Source organism: Pristis pectinata, chromosome 12 (assembly GCF_009764475.1).
Source record: "Pristis pectinata isolate sPriPec2 chromosome 12, sPriPec2.1.pri, whole genome shotgun sequence".
NCBI classification, from domain to species: domain Eukaryota; kingdom Metazoa; phylum Chordata; class Chondrichthyes; order Rhinopristiformes; family Pristidae; genus Pristis; species Pristis pectinata.
In genome coordinates, this window is record NC_067416.1 from 1,163,432 (window position 1) to 1,174,997 (window position 11,566).

At 57.5% G+C, this 11,566-nt stretch overlaps 1 protein-coding gene across 1 annotated transcript in view; it reads right to left on the bottom strand.

The window, feature by feature from the left end:
* Positions 1 to 10,658, bottom strand: part of LOC127576419 (collagen alpha-1(XVII) chain-like) — a 39,711-nt gene extending 29,053 nt beyond the window's left edge. The window contains exons 1-13 of the mRNA XM_052026931.1: positions 10,599 to 10,658; positions 10,001 to 10,079; positions 9,812 to 9,847; positions 7,653 to 7,688; positions 7,435 to 7,488; positions 6,306 to 6,341; positions 6,154 to 6,189; positions 5,161 to 5,223; positions 4,754 to 4,789; positions 2,567 to 2,620; positions 1,596 to 1,634; positions 1,075 to 1,146; positions 197 to 247 (exon numbers count right to left, since the gene is read on the bottom strand). Coding sequence (XP_051882891.1) covers positions 197 to 247; positions 1,075 to 1,146; positions 1,596 to 1,634; positions 2,567 to 2,620; positions 4,754 to 4,789; positions 5,161 to 5,223; positions 6,154 to 6,189; positions 6,306 to 6,341; positions 7,435 to 7,488; positions 7,653 to 7,688; positions 9,812 to 9,847; positions 10,001 to 10,025 — 538 coding nt within the window. The 5' untranslated portion in view covers positions 10,026 to 10,079; positions 10,599 to 10,658. The remainder of the gene's footprint in view (positions 1 to 196; positions 248 to 1,074; positions 1,147 to 1,595; positions 1,635 to 2,566; positions 2,621 to 4,753; positions 4,790 to 5,160; positions 5,224 to 6,153; positions 6,190 to 6,305; positions 6,342 to 7,434; positions 7,489 to 7,652; positions 7,689 to 9,811; positions 9,848 to 10,000; positions 10,080 to 10,598) is intronic.
* Positions 10,659 to 11,566: the final 908 nt, after the last annotated feature.

Here is an 11,566-nt window from a genome sequence, read left to right on the forward strand (position 1 = left end):
TGTCCCAAATCCACCTTCACCTGGAGAACCGGTGGTGGGTGGGGAGAGGGGAGGGTAGGGTGTATTGTGGGGGGGGCACGGTTTGTGGATGTGGAGATGGGTGAGGGAATCATGTCGGAGAGGGAGGGGCAGATCCTCTCCCTCCCCCTCACTGGGTTCCGAGTGAGGGGCGCCTAGCCTCTCACCACTGACTCACCTTTCGGGCCTGCAGGTCCCTCAGCACCTGGTGGTCCAACGATACTCTCACCTGTGGGAAGGTGAGAGCAGGAGGGTGTCACTCTGGATATTGTTCACACCGAAACAGCGAGAAGGGAGAGACTGAGGGAGCCGAGAGGGAGAGGGGGGAGGGAGAGGGACAGAGGGAGAGAGGGGGATGGAGGGAGAGAGGGAGAGAGGGGGATGGAGGGAGAGGGGGAGCAAGAGGGTGAGGGACAAGGCGTTATGCCAAGTGAGGCAGCCAAAATGTGAGAGTTTCTAATTATCGCCCACTGTCAGGGTCAGACCCCGACTGCAGCTCCCTCACACACCCCAGGCAGGGGTGGGGGCCCGTGTTCCATGCATAGATGGTGAAGGGTTCAGTATTTGAAGGGGCTGGTCCTCAGGTCCGGGTCACACTCTCAGCCCCACTGTCCTGACCTTGGTCTCACAGTGCGGGGGTGGGGGTCAGGGGAACCTCTTCTCCTGGGGCTGGTCAAGGTGGTCATTCACAGGTCCAGGCAGCAGGCATTGAGGGTTCTGCCCGAGCTGACCGCCTCTCCCTCTGCCCAGGATTTGTCCATGCCCAAGTGTGCCCAGGGAGGGAGCACACAGTGCCCACTGACTCTCTGGAGGCCTTTGGGGACGGTGGGGGCTGCAGTGTGCCCTTGACACAGATGGTGGTGTTTTAATTTGAGAGTGATGTGCACTTTGCACAATTTAAAAGAATCGTATTGGATCCAGAGTAAAGCTCCCACTATACAAGAACTCAAGGACCGGGGCAATCCTGTCTCCGGGGCCTTCTGTGATCTTGCTGATCACTCAGATTCACTGTCCAGTGAAGCTCCTCCCTCCCTGGGCCCTCCGCCAGGTACCTACCTGCTCTGCCAGGGGGTCCAGGTGGTCCTGGTGGTCCGGGAGGTCCTGGTACAGCCAGCGTCTTCTCTGAACCTGAGAGAGAGACCGATCTAACCTCAGCACACGGCCATCAACGTACTGACCCTGAGAGACAGGCAGCAGAGGGCCAAACATCTGGCCCCGGATACAGAGCCCCAGACACCTGGCCCCAGGCACCTGCCCCAGGTACAGGGCCCCGGACACCTGCCACTGGGGACAGAGTCCCAGACACCTGGCCCCAGGTACAGAGCCCCGGACACTGGTTCAGGCATGGATTTCGGTTGGCTGCAGAGCCTTCCATTCTCTGGGTGACCACCCCCCCTCCCCCCCCCACACCGCTCTGCTCACCTCCCCCACCCCCGCTCAAAGCCCTGGACACCCCCCTCCCCCTCCCCCTACCCACTCATTCTGCATCACGCCCCTCCCTATCCAGGACAGACGCTGTTCAACACACTCTCGATGGGCCGAGCGCCCTCGCCACCGGCAGGTCCCTGCTCCCTCACCTCCGGCACTGATGATCCTCCCTGGAGCTCCGGGTTCCCCTGGAACACAACCGAGTGGTGAGACCGCGGATGAGACACGGTGACCGAGCGCTCAGGCCACGGTCCTGACAGATCACCCCCCACACCACCACCCCCACCCTCGGGACCGGCTCCGCACACTGCCTGACACCATGGGGCCACAGGGTCAAAGGGTGGCACCCGAGGGAGGGAGTTCTGAGGGAGAGAGGGTCGAGGGAATGCTGGACCGAGGAAGGGAATGCTTGGTCAAAGGGAAGAACCTGAGGGAGGGGGGGAGGGAAGGGGGAGCTGAGGGAGGGAGGAGGGAGGGAGGGACAGGTGGCTGAGGGAGGGAGGGGGAGCTGAGGGAGGGGCAGCACAGGGTCGTTACTCACCAATTGGATGAGACATCACCAGCCGCTCTCAGTGAGACGTAGCGATCCTAAAGCTCCACACACAACGGTTGTGGACAATAATGATGATCCCCAGTCACAGAGATCAACAACTGACCATCACAATTACTATTGTGGGATCTTGCTGAGCATTAATTGCCCGTGACCCACTGGTGCAATGGGTAGTGCCACTGCCTCACAGCTCGAGACCCGGGTTTGATCCCAACCTCTGGTGCTGTCTGTGTGGAGTTTGCACGTTCTCCGTGACCGTGTGGGTTTCCCTCGGGGGATCCGGTTTCCTCCCACATCCCAAAGATATGTGGGGTCGGGGGGTGGGGGTGGGGGTGGGGATTCATCGACCACTGTGGATTGTCCTTAGTGTGTGAGTGAGGGGTCGAACCTGGGGGTTGGGGGGAGGGGGGGTGTGAATGGGTGCTCGATGGTCGGCACAGACTTGATGGGCCAAAGGGCCTGTTTCCAGTTGGATTGCAGGACTCGCTCCCCCCTCGCCCTCATCTCATCCCTCCCACCCACCACCCCCAGTGATGGTTCCCATTCCCGACCAAAGCTGGATTTCCTTACCACGGGGGCCGGGGTCTCCTGGCATTCCTGGTAACCCTCGAGGTCCTGGTTCACCTGGGGTGAGGGCAGGAAATGGGAAACGTTGGGTTACTGGAGCTACCTTTTCCCCACCCACTGTCAGGAGCGGATGTCTCTTCACCAAGATGGTCCTCGGCCTCAGCTCCACTCTCCTCCCCGTTCCCCAGGACCCTTGACATCCCCCAACAGAACACAACTCTCCGATTCCTGGCCTCAAAAATACTCCTCTGTCTCCACAGGGAGAGAATTCCGAAGGTTCGCTGTCCTCAGGAACGACAGCTCCTCATCACTGCCTTAAATCGGTCAGCCCTCATTCTGAAACTACGCCCCCTGGGTCTAGGTTGCACCAGGAAGAACACCCTCCATTCACCCTCCATCCCCTCTGCAGCTTTTATATTTTATATACATAGGTGGATAGGGTAGTTAAGAAAGCTGATGGGATATTAGCTTTCATAAGTCGTGGGATTGCGTTTAAGAGCCACGAAGTAATGATGCAGCTTTACAAAACTCTGGTTAGACCACACTTAGAGTACTGTGTCCATTATAGGAAAGGGTGCAGAGGAGATTTACCAGGATGCTGCCTGGATTGGAGAGTATGGATTATGAGGAGAGACTAAAGGAGCTCGGGCTGTCCTCATTGGAGAGGAGGATGAGGGTAGACATGATAGAGGTATACAAGATATTAAGAGGAATAGAGAGAGTGGACAACCAGCGCCTCTTTCCCAGGGCACCAATGCTCAATACAAGAGGGCATGGCTTTAAGGTAATGGGGGGGTGGGGTGGGGGGGGAATGTTCAAGGGAGACGTCAGAGGGAGGTTTTTTCACCCAGAGAGTGGTTGGTGCATGGAATGCGCTGCCTGGGGTGGTGGTGGAGGCTGATACGTTGGGCAAGTTCAAGAAATTTTTAGATAAGCATATGGAGGAATTTAAGACAGAGGGATATGTGGGAGGAAGGGGTTAGATAGTCTTAGGAGTGGTTTGAAGGTTGGCACAACATGGAGGGCTGAAGGGCCTGTATTGTGCTGTATTGTTCTATGTCTATGTTCTAGGATCTCTCATGCTTCTGAGCTCCAGCATCAGTGAACCTGCTCAACCTTCACGTGCTTGGAGAACTCTCTGAACTATCCTCAGAGCAAACACACCCTTCCTTAAATAAGGAGGCGGGAAGTGTACACAGGACTCCTGTGTCACCATCCACCTTGGCAACAATGGCCAACGTTCCACAAACCTTCCCAATCTCCACAGGAGTCTGCACACTCACTGCCCGAGCTTCTGGGGAGATCCCTGCTCCTTTATCAAGACCAACACTGAGGTTACAAGGGGACATGACTGAGGGGTACAGATCGGGAGACTGCAGAAAACCTCCCCCATATCAGGAGCACCGACCAATGGGGTCCCAAACATCACCCAGACACCTGGTCCATAGCCCTCTGTGGCAGACACCCCAGGTACTCACTGCTCTCTGGGTGAAGAGGGGCTGTGAGGGGACCATAAGATGGTGAGTAGCTGGAACACACTGCCTGAGGGAGAGGTGGAGTGGAGTCACTGGCAGCATTTGAGAAGTGTCCAGACCAGCACTTGGATCACCCAGGTACACCAGGGTGCTGGGAGATGGATTTAATACAGACAGGTGCCTACGGGTCAGTATGGAAGTGTGAGCCGAGTGGCCTGTTGTGCGACTCCGGGGTTCTATCTCCCATCATTAAGTAATACTTTCCATTCGTTCGGTTACCCCACCCACCCACCACATCTCTGCCCTCTCATTGTCCGCCGCTGCCCTGCGGATTCAGTCATCTCCTCCCTTACCTGCCTGTGCACGGTTCCCAAACCCTCTCCCCCTCGCACCCCCCTCCCCTAGACCCCCACCCCACCCTGCTCCCCCAACACCCCCACCACATTCAACCCGCTCCCCCACACACCCCCACCTCACCTACCCCGCTCCCCAAACTCCCCCAGACCCCCACCCTGCTCCCCCCCACACCCCAACCCCACTCGCTGGCTTCCCCCAGACCCCCACCCCGCTCCCCCAGACCCCCACCCCCACTCCCCCTGCTCCCCCACACCCACCAGTTTACAGCCCTTGTTCTCCCCCAGATGTTTCCCCTCCCCTCACAACCCAACTCCCCTCCAAGCCCCCCAACACCTGCCCCTCCCAGGAGCCACCTTACCTCGGGAACCGCGGTGACCGTCTGCACCGGTAGCACCTGAAGGGGGGGGGGGGGGAGGAGAACTGATGAGCTCGGCACGGACCCCTCACCCCCACACCACCCCCTTCCCACTCCCACCCACCCCCCTCCTCCCACCCACTCCCCCAGCACCCCCCTCCTCCCACCCACTCACTCCCACCCCACAGGGTGATCCCTCACAGGGTACCTCCCCACCCCCTGCCTCCGTCAGCAGACATTGTCCCCCAGCCCATCCTGGGGGGTCCTCCGGGCAGACCGGCTCTTGAGCCGTGAGTAATGTGGGAGGAGGTCATCATTTCCCCCCTCCCTCACTCCCTCCCTCTGGTGACCAGGGACAGAGCCCCCCTGGGTGGGGTGTCAGTGGGTCAGGGGTGGGGATGATGACTCACCGGTCGCTCCCTTCTGTCCGGGCTCTCCCGAGGCCCCAGGCAGCCCCCTCAGACCGCTCTCACCTGCAACACAGAGAACGTTAGTGTGGAGAGACCGGGCCATCCCTGCTCCAGATCGGGATCCAGGGACCAAGGCAGGCCAGGCCATCCCTGCTCCGGATCCGGGGGTCTCCCCAAGGCAGGCTCAGCCCTGCGCCGTTCCCTCCGGATCAGGGACCTCCCCCCGGCAGGCTCTAGCATCGGCAGTTTTTCCACAGAGGGAGCTGGCTGACCAACGTGAGAGGGGCTGGGAGAGTGCTGGGATTCACAGATACTGCGGAGAGGTCACATGGGACGTGTCAGTGGGCCACACCGGGAACACTGCCTCCCCTTCCGGTGACCACTCTGTGGGAAGGACGTGAAGGTCCCAGACACAGTGCCGAGGCAATGTACCGGAGGGGTCCCAGGGACGGGGGAGCTCAGCTCCAGGGTTAGACGGGAGAAGACAGGGGCGTTCTGGAGCAGAGGTTTGACAGGTAGATGAGATCATGGCTGGGGGAGGGATGCGGGGGGAGGAGAGGGGTGGTGAGGAGAGCGGGGGAGAGGAGAGGGAAGCTGTTCCCATTGGCACATGGTCAAGGTCCAGGGCACAGGTGTAGGGGGGTGGACAACAGCAGGGTGGTGTAGGCTTCACTTACACTGCTGCTGGTCTGGAACCCACTGCCTTTGGGATGGGGGTGTGAATAACCTGGGGGGGCCATAGGGACAGAGAGAGAAAGAGGACAATAGGATAGCTGAATGGCCTGCTCCTGTTCCTGATGTGATGTGACAGACTTGGGTGCCCTGGCCTCAGTGTGTGGGCAGAAGTTACCGACAACTCTCCACTGCTCAGAACATTCCCCGGAGCAGAGATCAGCATCACCGGGAGCCGTTTCTGGGACCCCACCCAACCCTTGGCAACAAAGCTCCTGAAGGCGTTGCAGCAAAGGCCTTCCCCAAGGACGAGAGACTCACCCTGTACCCCGCGAGGTCCTCGCTCTCCTGTGTCACCTGAAACAAGGACACCAGAGGTGAAACCAGCAACAACCTGCAGAGATTCACCTGAACTCACCGCAGTGCTTCACCACCACAGCTTTACATGAAATGGCGGAACATGGAAGTTGTACCTTTGGCTCCAGGAAAGCCGTTTAACCCTCTGTCACCTAGAAGAAAAGAGAAGAGACAGTGAAACACTCTCCGTGTGATTACAGGATGTAGTCCAGAGGGTGTTCATCCTTTGAGAGAGACTCCCCCCACGCTGTCCTCACTTCCCATGTGAAGGTTCCCACTGAACCTGTGTCACTGCCCCAAGTTCCTGGTCACAGCAACTTGCTGCAGACAACACTCTCCTCCTCTCTGCTGAACCTTCATCCCGCATCCTCCTCTACACAGCTAGAGACAGTTTCTCCTTGTTTCCTCCGTGAAAATCCCTCCCATTAACCTCCACTGTGAGACGAACCAGCCCAGAGTCCCCACCCTCAGCAAGTAGTCCCTCATCCCTGGGACTGTTCCAGCAAACTGTGTGGCGCCCAAAACTGAACCATCCCTCCCACTTGTACCTAACCAGATACAAAGGTTTACCAATCCAAACATTTATGGACTCACTTTGTGATGTGACTCATGTTTCTCATTTATAGAAAGGCTTAAGGGATAGGAGCAAGGGCAGGCCATTCAGCCCTCAGGCCTGCTCTGCCCATCAACAAGATCTATCTCAGCATCATCCCCACATCCCTCGATTGCATCAATATGCAGAAATCCATTGATCTTTGTTCTGGAAGGACTCAGAGACCGAGCCTCCACTGTACTCCAGGGAGAGAATTCCAAACATTCACCGCCACGCAGTGAAGAAACGTCCGAGACGGCCAACCCCTAATTTTGAGACTAACTCCTTGAGGAAGGAGCTGAGGGGGACCAAATGTGGAGGTCTTTAAAACAATGAGTGGTTTTGGTGGAACGGATGCAGAGAATGTTTCTGTGTGCGGGGAGGAGGGGAACCAGAGTCAGCAAGAAATCCAAAAGGGGATTTAGCTGGAACATCTTCACCCTTGTCGGGAGAATGTGGCACTCGGTGCCTTGATGAAGGGTGGCGATGTTTGCATGAGGGAGACGGACCAGAGGTGGAATGAGACAAGGTGGAGCATGAATGCCAGTACGGTCTGGATGGGCTGAATGGCTGTTTCTGCACCTGACCCGAGCAATCCCTTGTAATGGGCTGGAGCCGCACTGATCCTCGGTTGGGCATTCCTGGGAGCCTACCTTTGGGACCTGGAGATCCATGATCGCCTTTGAAGCCTGGTGTTCCGGGAGAACCTGGAGGAAGATAAGAAGCTAGTTACTCAGCTTCGGTGAGTGTGGTGTCAACTGCAGGCAGGCCCCAGGCAGACAGCACATTAGGAGCTGATACTGAGAAAGGCTTGGAGAGCACCAGAGCTTCCACAAAAGGAATCTGGACAAGAATTAGCAATAGACATTACCTTGTGGGCCAGGAGGACCATGTTGTCCCATCATACCTGTCGGAAGAGAGAAGGGATTACACAGTGTTTGGGGAGCACCCTCAGACCGGCTGCTGATCTGAGCGAATTCTACCGTCCAGCCGACTGAGGCCACACGGGGTGAAGGATCGCTTCCGGTGAGTGACGATGAATCATCTGGTTGTACATTAGTATCTCGAATCTCCAGTACAGTAGACCATTCAGCCCATCTACTCATGCCAGTGCTTGCAACCAAGGCCAGCCCCTCCCACACACTCCCCTCCCCCCCAGCCCCCTCCCCTCTCACCACCTCCTCCTCCCCTCAGCTTACAGCCCCTCCCACTTCCACCTCCCCCTCCCCTCAGCCTACAGCCCCTTCCACCACCTCCCCCTCCCCTCCCACACTCTCCCCTCCCCATCAGTCTATCCCGGCCCTTTGACCAGTTTCCACCCTAACCCCTCTTGGTCTTTGTGCCCCAACCACTCCCCATGGGAGAGAGTTCCCCGTTTCCTCCACTATTGGGAAGCAGAAATTCTCCCGGGTTCCCAGTGGATTTTATGAAAGTTTGGGCTGGGCTAGCACTGTGGTTTGTGAGGAATTTGCAGAGGGGTTTGAGGGGATTCAGGGGATGCAGACCGCGGAGGTGATGGGGCAAGGACACGGCTGGTGGAAACGTGGGAGGTGACCACTTGGGGAAAAGCGGCGAGACACTGAAATCTGTTGGTGTTCACCGGGACCCGAGGGTCCCCCTGCACCGACCCAGGTGTCCCCCCGCCCCGGGACCTGAGGGTTCCCCCCGCACCAACCCGGGGTCCACCCTGCACCGGGACCCCAGTGTCCCCCCTGCACCGGGCGAACCATGAGGGGGAAGCCAGTAATTGGGAAGGTGAAGGGGACACCGGCCTTTATTTGCAGAGGGTTTGGACACAGGAGTAAAGGTGTCTTACTTTAACACATGGAACGTTGGTGAGACCAGGTCTGGGACGTGGGTGAGACCAGCTCTGGGGCGTGGGTGAGACCAGCTCTGGGGCGTGGTGCGTGGTTCTCTACACGGTACCCAAGGAAGGACACACTGTGACGGGGGGAGTGCAGTGAGGGCTCACCGGACTGAGCCCAGTGATGTTGGGCTTTGTCCAAGGGCAGAAGAACTGAGCAGAACGGACCTGCAGTCTCTGAGAGGTGACCTCAATTCCAACAGACAAACGGCTCCACCGGGTGTGACGTGGAATACAGTGACGATGTTTCCCCTGTCCGAGGGGTCTCAAACTCCGGGGTCCGCATCCAAACATTCAGGGGAGAGAGAAAGAAAATGTCTGCACCCAGAGGGCGTAGAGCTTCCTCCTGCCCCAGCGGCTGTGGAGACTCGGTCACTGTGTCATTCAAGACACAAGGTCGAGGGGTTTCCCACATTGGGGGGTTTGGGGATGGTGCAGGGAGAGATGGCAAGCTGAGGTGGATCAGGCCGAGTGGTCTCCTCAAGCTGTGCAAGCAGCAATGAGGGGCCTAATGGCCACAGCTGCTTCCATTTCCCGTCCCTGGTGCCAGTATAACGCTCAGCACTGGGACCTTCACACCTTTCAGGCATCCAAGACTCCTCACCCCCTCACGCCACTCCCTCTCCCACCCCTCCCTGACCCCCTCACTCAATCTCCATCTCCGCACCCCACCTTCCACCCCCTCACTCCACCCCTTCCCACCCCACTCCTCCCCCTCTCCCTGACCCCCTCACTCCTTCCCATCACCCAACCCCTCCCCCTGCATTCACCCATTCTACATCCCACCCCCACTCAACCACCTCCCCCTTTCCATACACTATCTGCTCCTCCTGGTTCCCCCACCCATCCCCAATCTCTATCCTCCTCCCCCCCCCCCCCACCCATCAACCCCATCTCAGAGACTTCCCGAGGACATCCCCAGGGCAGCCCTGTCCTCACCTCAGATATTCCCTTCCTCTGACTCTCTCCCTTCCCTGTTCTGACGAAAGGTCTATGACCTGAAACATTGACCCTGTCTCTCTCCCCACAGGCTCTGCCTGAACTGCTGAGTGTGTCCAGCAGTTTCCGGTTTTATTTCTGAGATTACCCGTTTCTTGCACAGAGTGAGGCCATTCACCCCATCATCACTCTGGGCTCAGCCACCACAAGCACCTTGCTCACCCTACCTTTCATTCCTGGGAGTCCTGGCATACCCGCGTCCCCTGAAAATCAGAGAGGAAAAGTGTTTAAACTCAACGCCACACAACAGCCAGAGCCCCAACACGCGAGTCCATCCAGAGAGAAGGTGCCAAAGTCTGGACAATAAAGGTGAACCCTGTCCCAGCACCGGTCAGCAGTAAGAAACACCTCCTCACCTCTCTCTCCCTTCTCGCCCTTCATAGTGTACCCAGAATCACCAGGAGGACCTCTTGCTCCCTTCTCCCCGTGTTCTCCTGAAATTACACAAGAAATTGTGACAAAGGCAAGAAAACTCCATGAGGAAACACATTCACTGTTTCTCTCTCCACAGACGCTGTCCATCCTACTGAGAAACCGCAGCCTTTCCTGTTTTTATTTCAGATTTCCAGCATCTGTAGTTTTTTGCTGTTCAAATAATTCCCCTGTCCTTCCATTGGTCAGTTTCTCCTGCCCATCCATTGGTCAGTAACACCCCTGTTACTGGTCGTATTGGTCAGTAAGGTCCACGTCCTTCCATTGGTCAGTAAGATCCAAGTCCCTCAATTGGTTGGAAACATCCCTTTCCTCTATTGGTCAGTTACTCCTGTCCCACCATTGGTCAGTAACAACTCCAACCCTCCATTGGTCAGTTACTCCTGCTGCTCCATTGGTCAGTAACATCCGTGTCCCTCCATTGGTCAGTAAAACCCCTTCCCACCATTGGTCAGTTGCTCCTGTCCCTCAATTGGTTGATAACTCTCTGGTCCCTCCATTGGTCAAGAAATGACCCTACCTTGTGCTTCCTTTTTGGCCCTTCTGCCCATCCTGTCCGGGAATCCCTGGATGACCCGACGGACCTGGAAGAAACATTGAAGGGATTCAGAGTCCAGAGAATGGGGAAGTTTGACAAATCTCCAGCTGGTCAGTATTGCCCACCACCCAATGGGGGCAGGGGTGAGGGAAGTTCACACCCTAGAGGAGAGGAGCCAGTGCAGGAGGCTGGATGGGGACGATGGGTGTTGGGGAACATGGAGAAAGGATATGGGTGGGTGCCTCTTTCCTCCATGATCGAGGAGGACCCACTCCAGCTCTGTGGGCTCTGAGGTGGGCAAGGAGGCCATTGGGGCAGCTACAGACTCTGCCTCAGGTGGGGCTTGATTGCTTGGGGTGGTGGGATAGTTTGGGAGGTGGTGTGTGGGTCTCTACCTGCTCCCATTATAGGACACTCAAGCAGCTCAGCACTTCCCCAGAATGCTCCATCAGGCATGTGGACAAACGGTCGGTCCACAGCACCAGCTGGGTGTGATCGGCGGTGGTGCTGGGGGGACGGCCTGGGACAGGGTTCCCTCTGTCTGGAGACATGGAGGGTAGCTCTCCTACTGGGTTGCTGGCTGTAGTCACACCATACACAGGAGGCCAGGGATCACTGCTGGGTCTGTGGTCTTGGGCGGCTGGAGGCTGTGTGGGTGCACTGCTGAAGTTAATCCTCGACGTCTGTCCTTGCAAGAGAGGTGGAAAGTGAGCCACGTGTGACCCAGCTGTCAGGGATGGTGTTGGGGCAGGTGGGTCAGAGTGTCTTGGTTGACCCGTCACTCTCTCACAAGCTTCAGAGAGAGAGAGAGAGTTAATGATGAAGTGCGCTTGCTGGATGTTGAGCTTGGGGCGATGGTGCTGCTGATGTGCTGAGGACGGAGGTGTTGTTCCGTTCACCAATTCTCTCCAGCAGAGTGGGGGTGTTGGGATCCAATCCCCTGCAGCGGGGG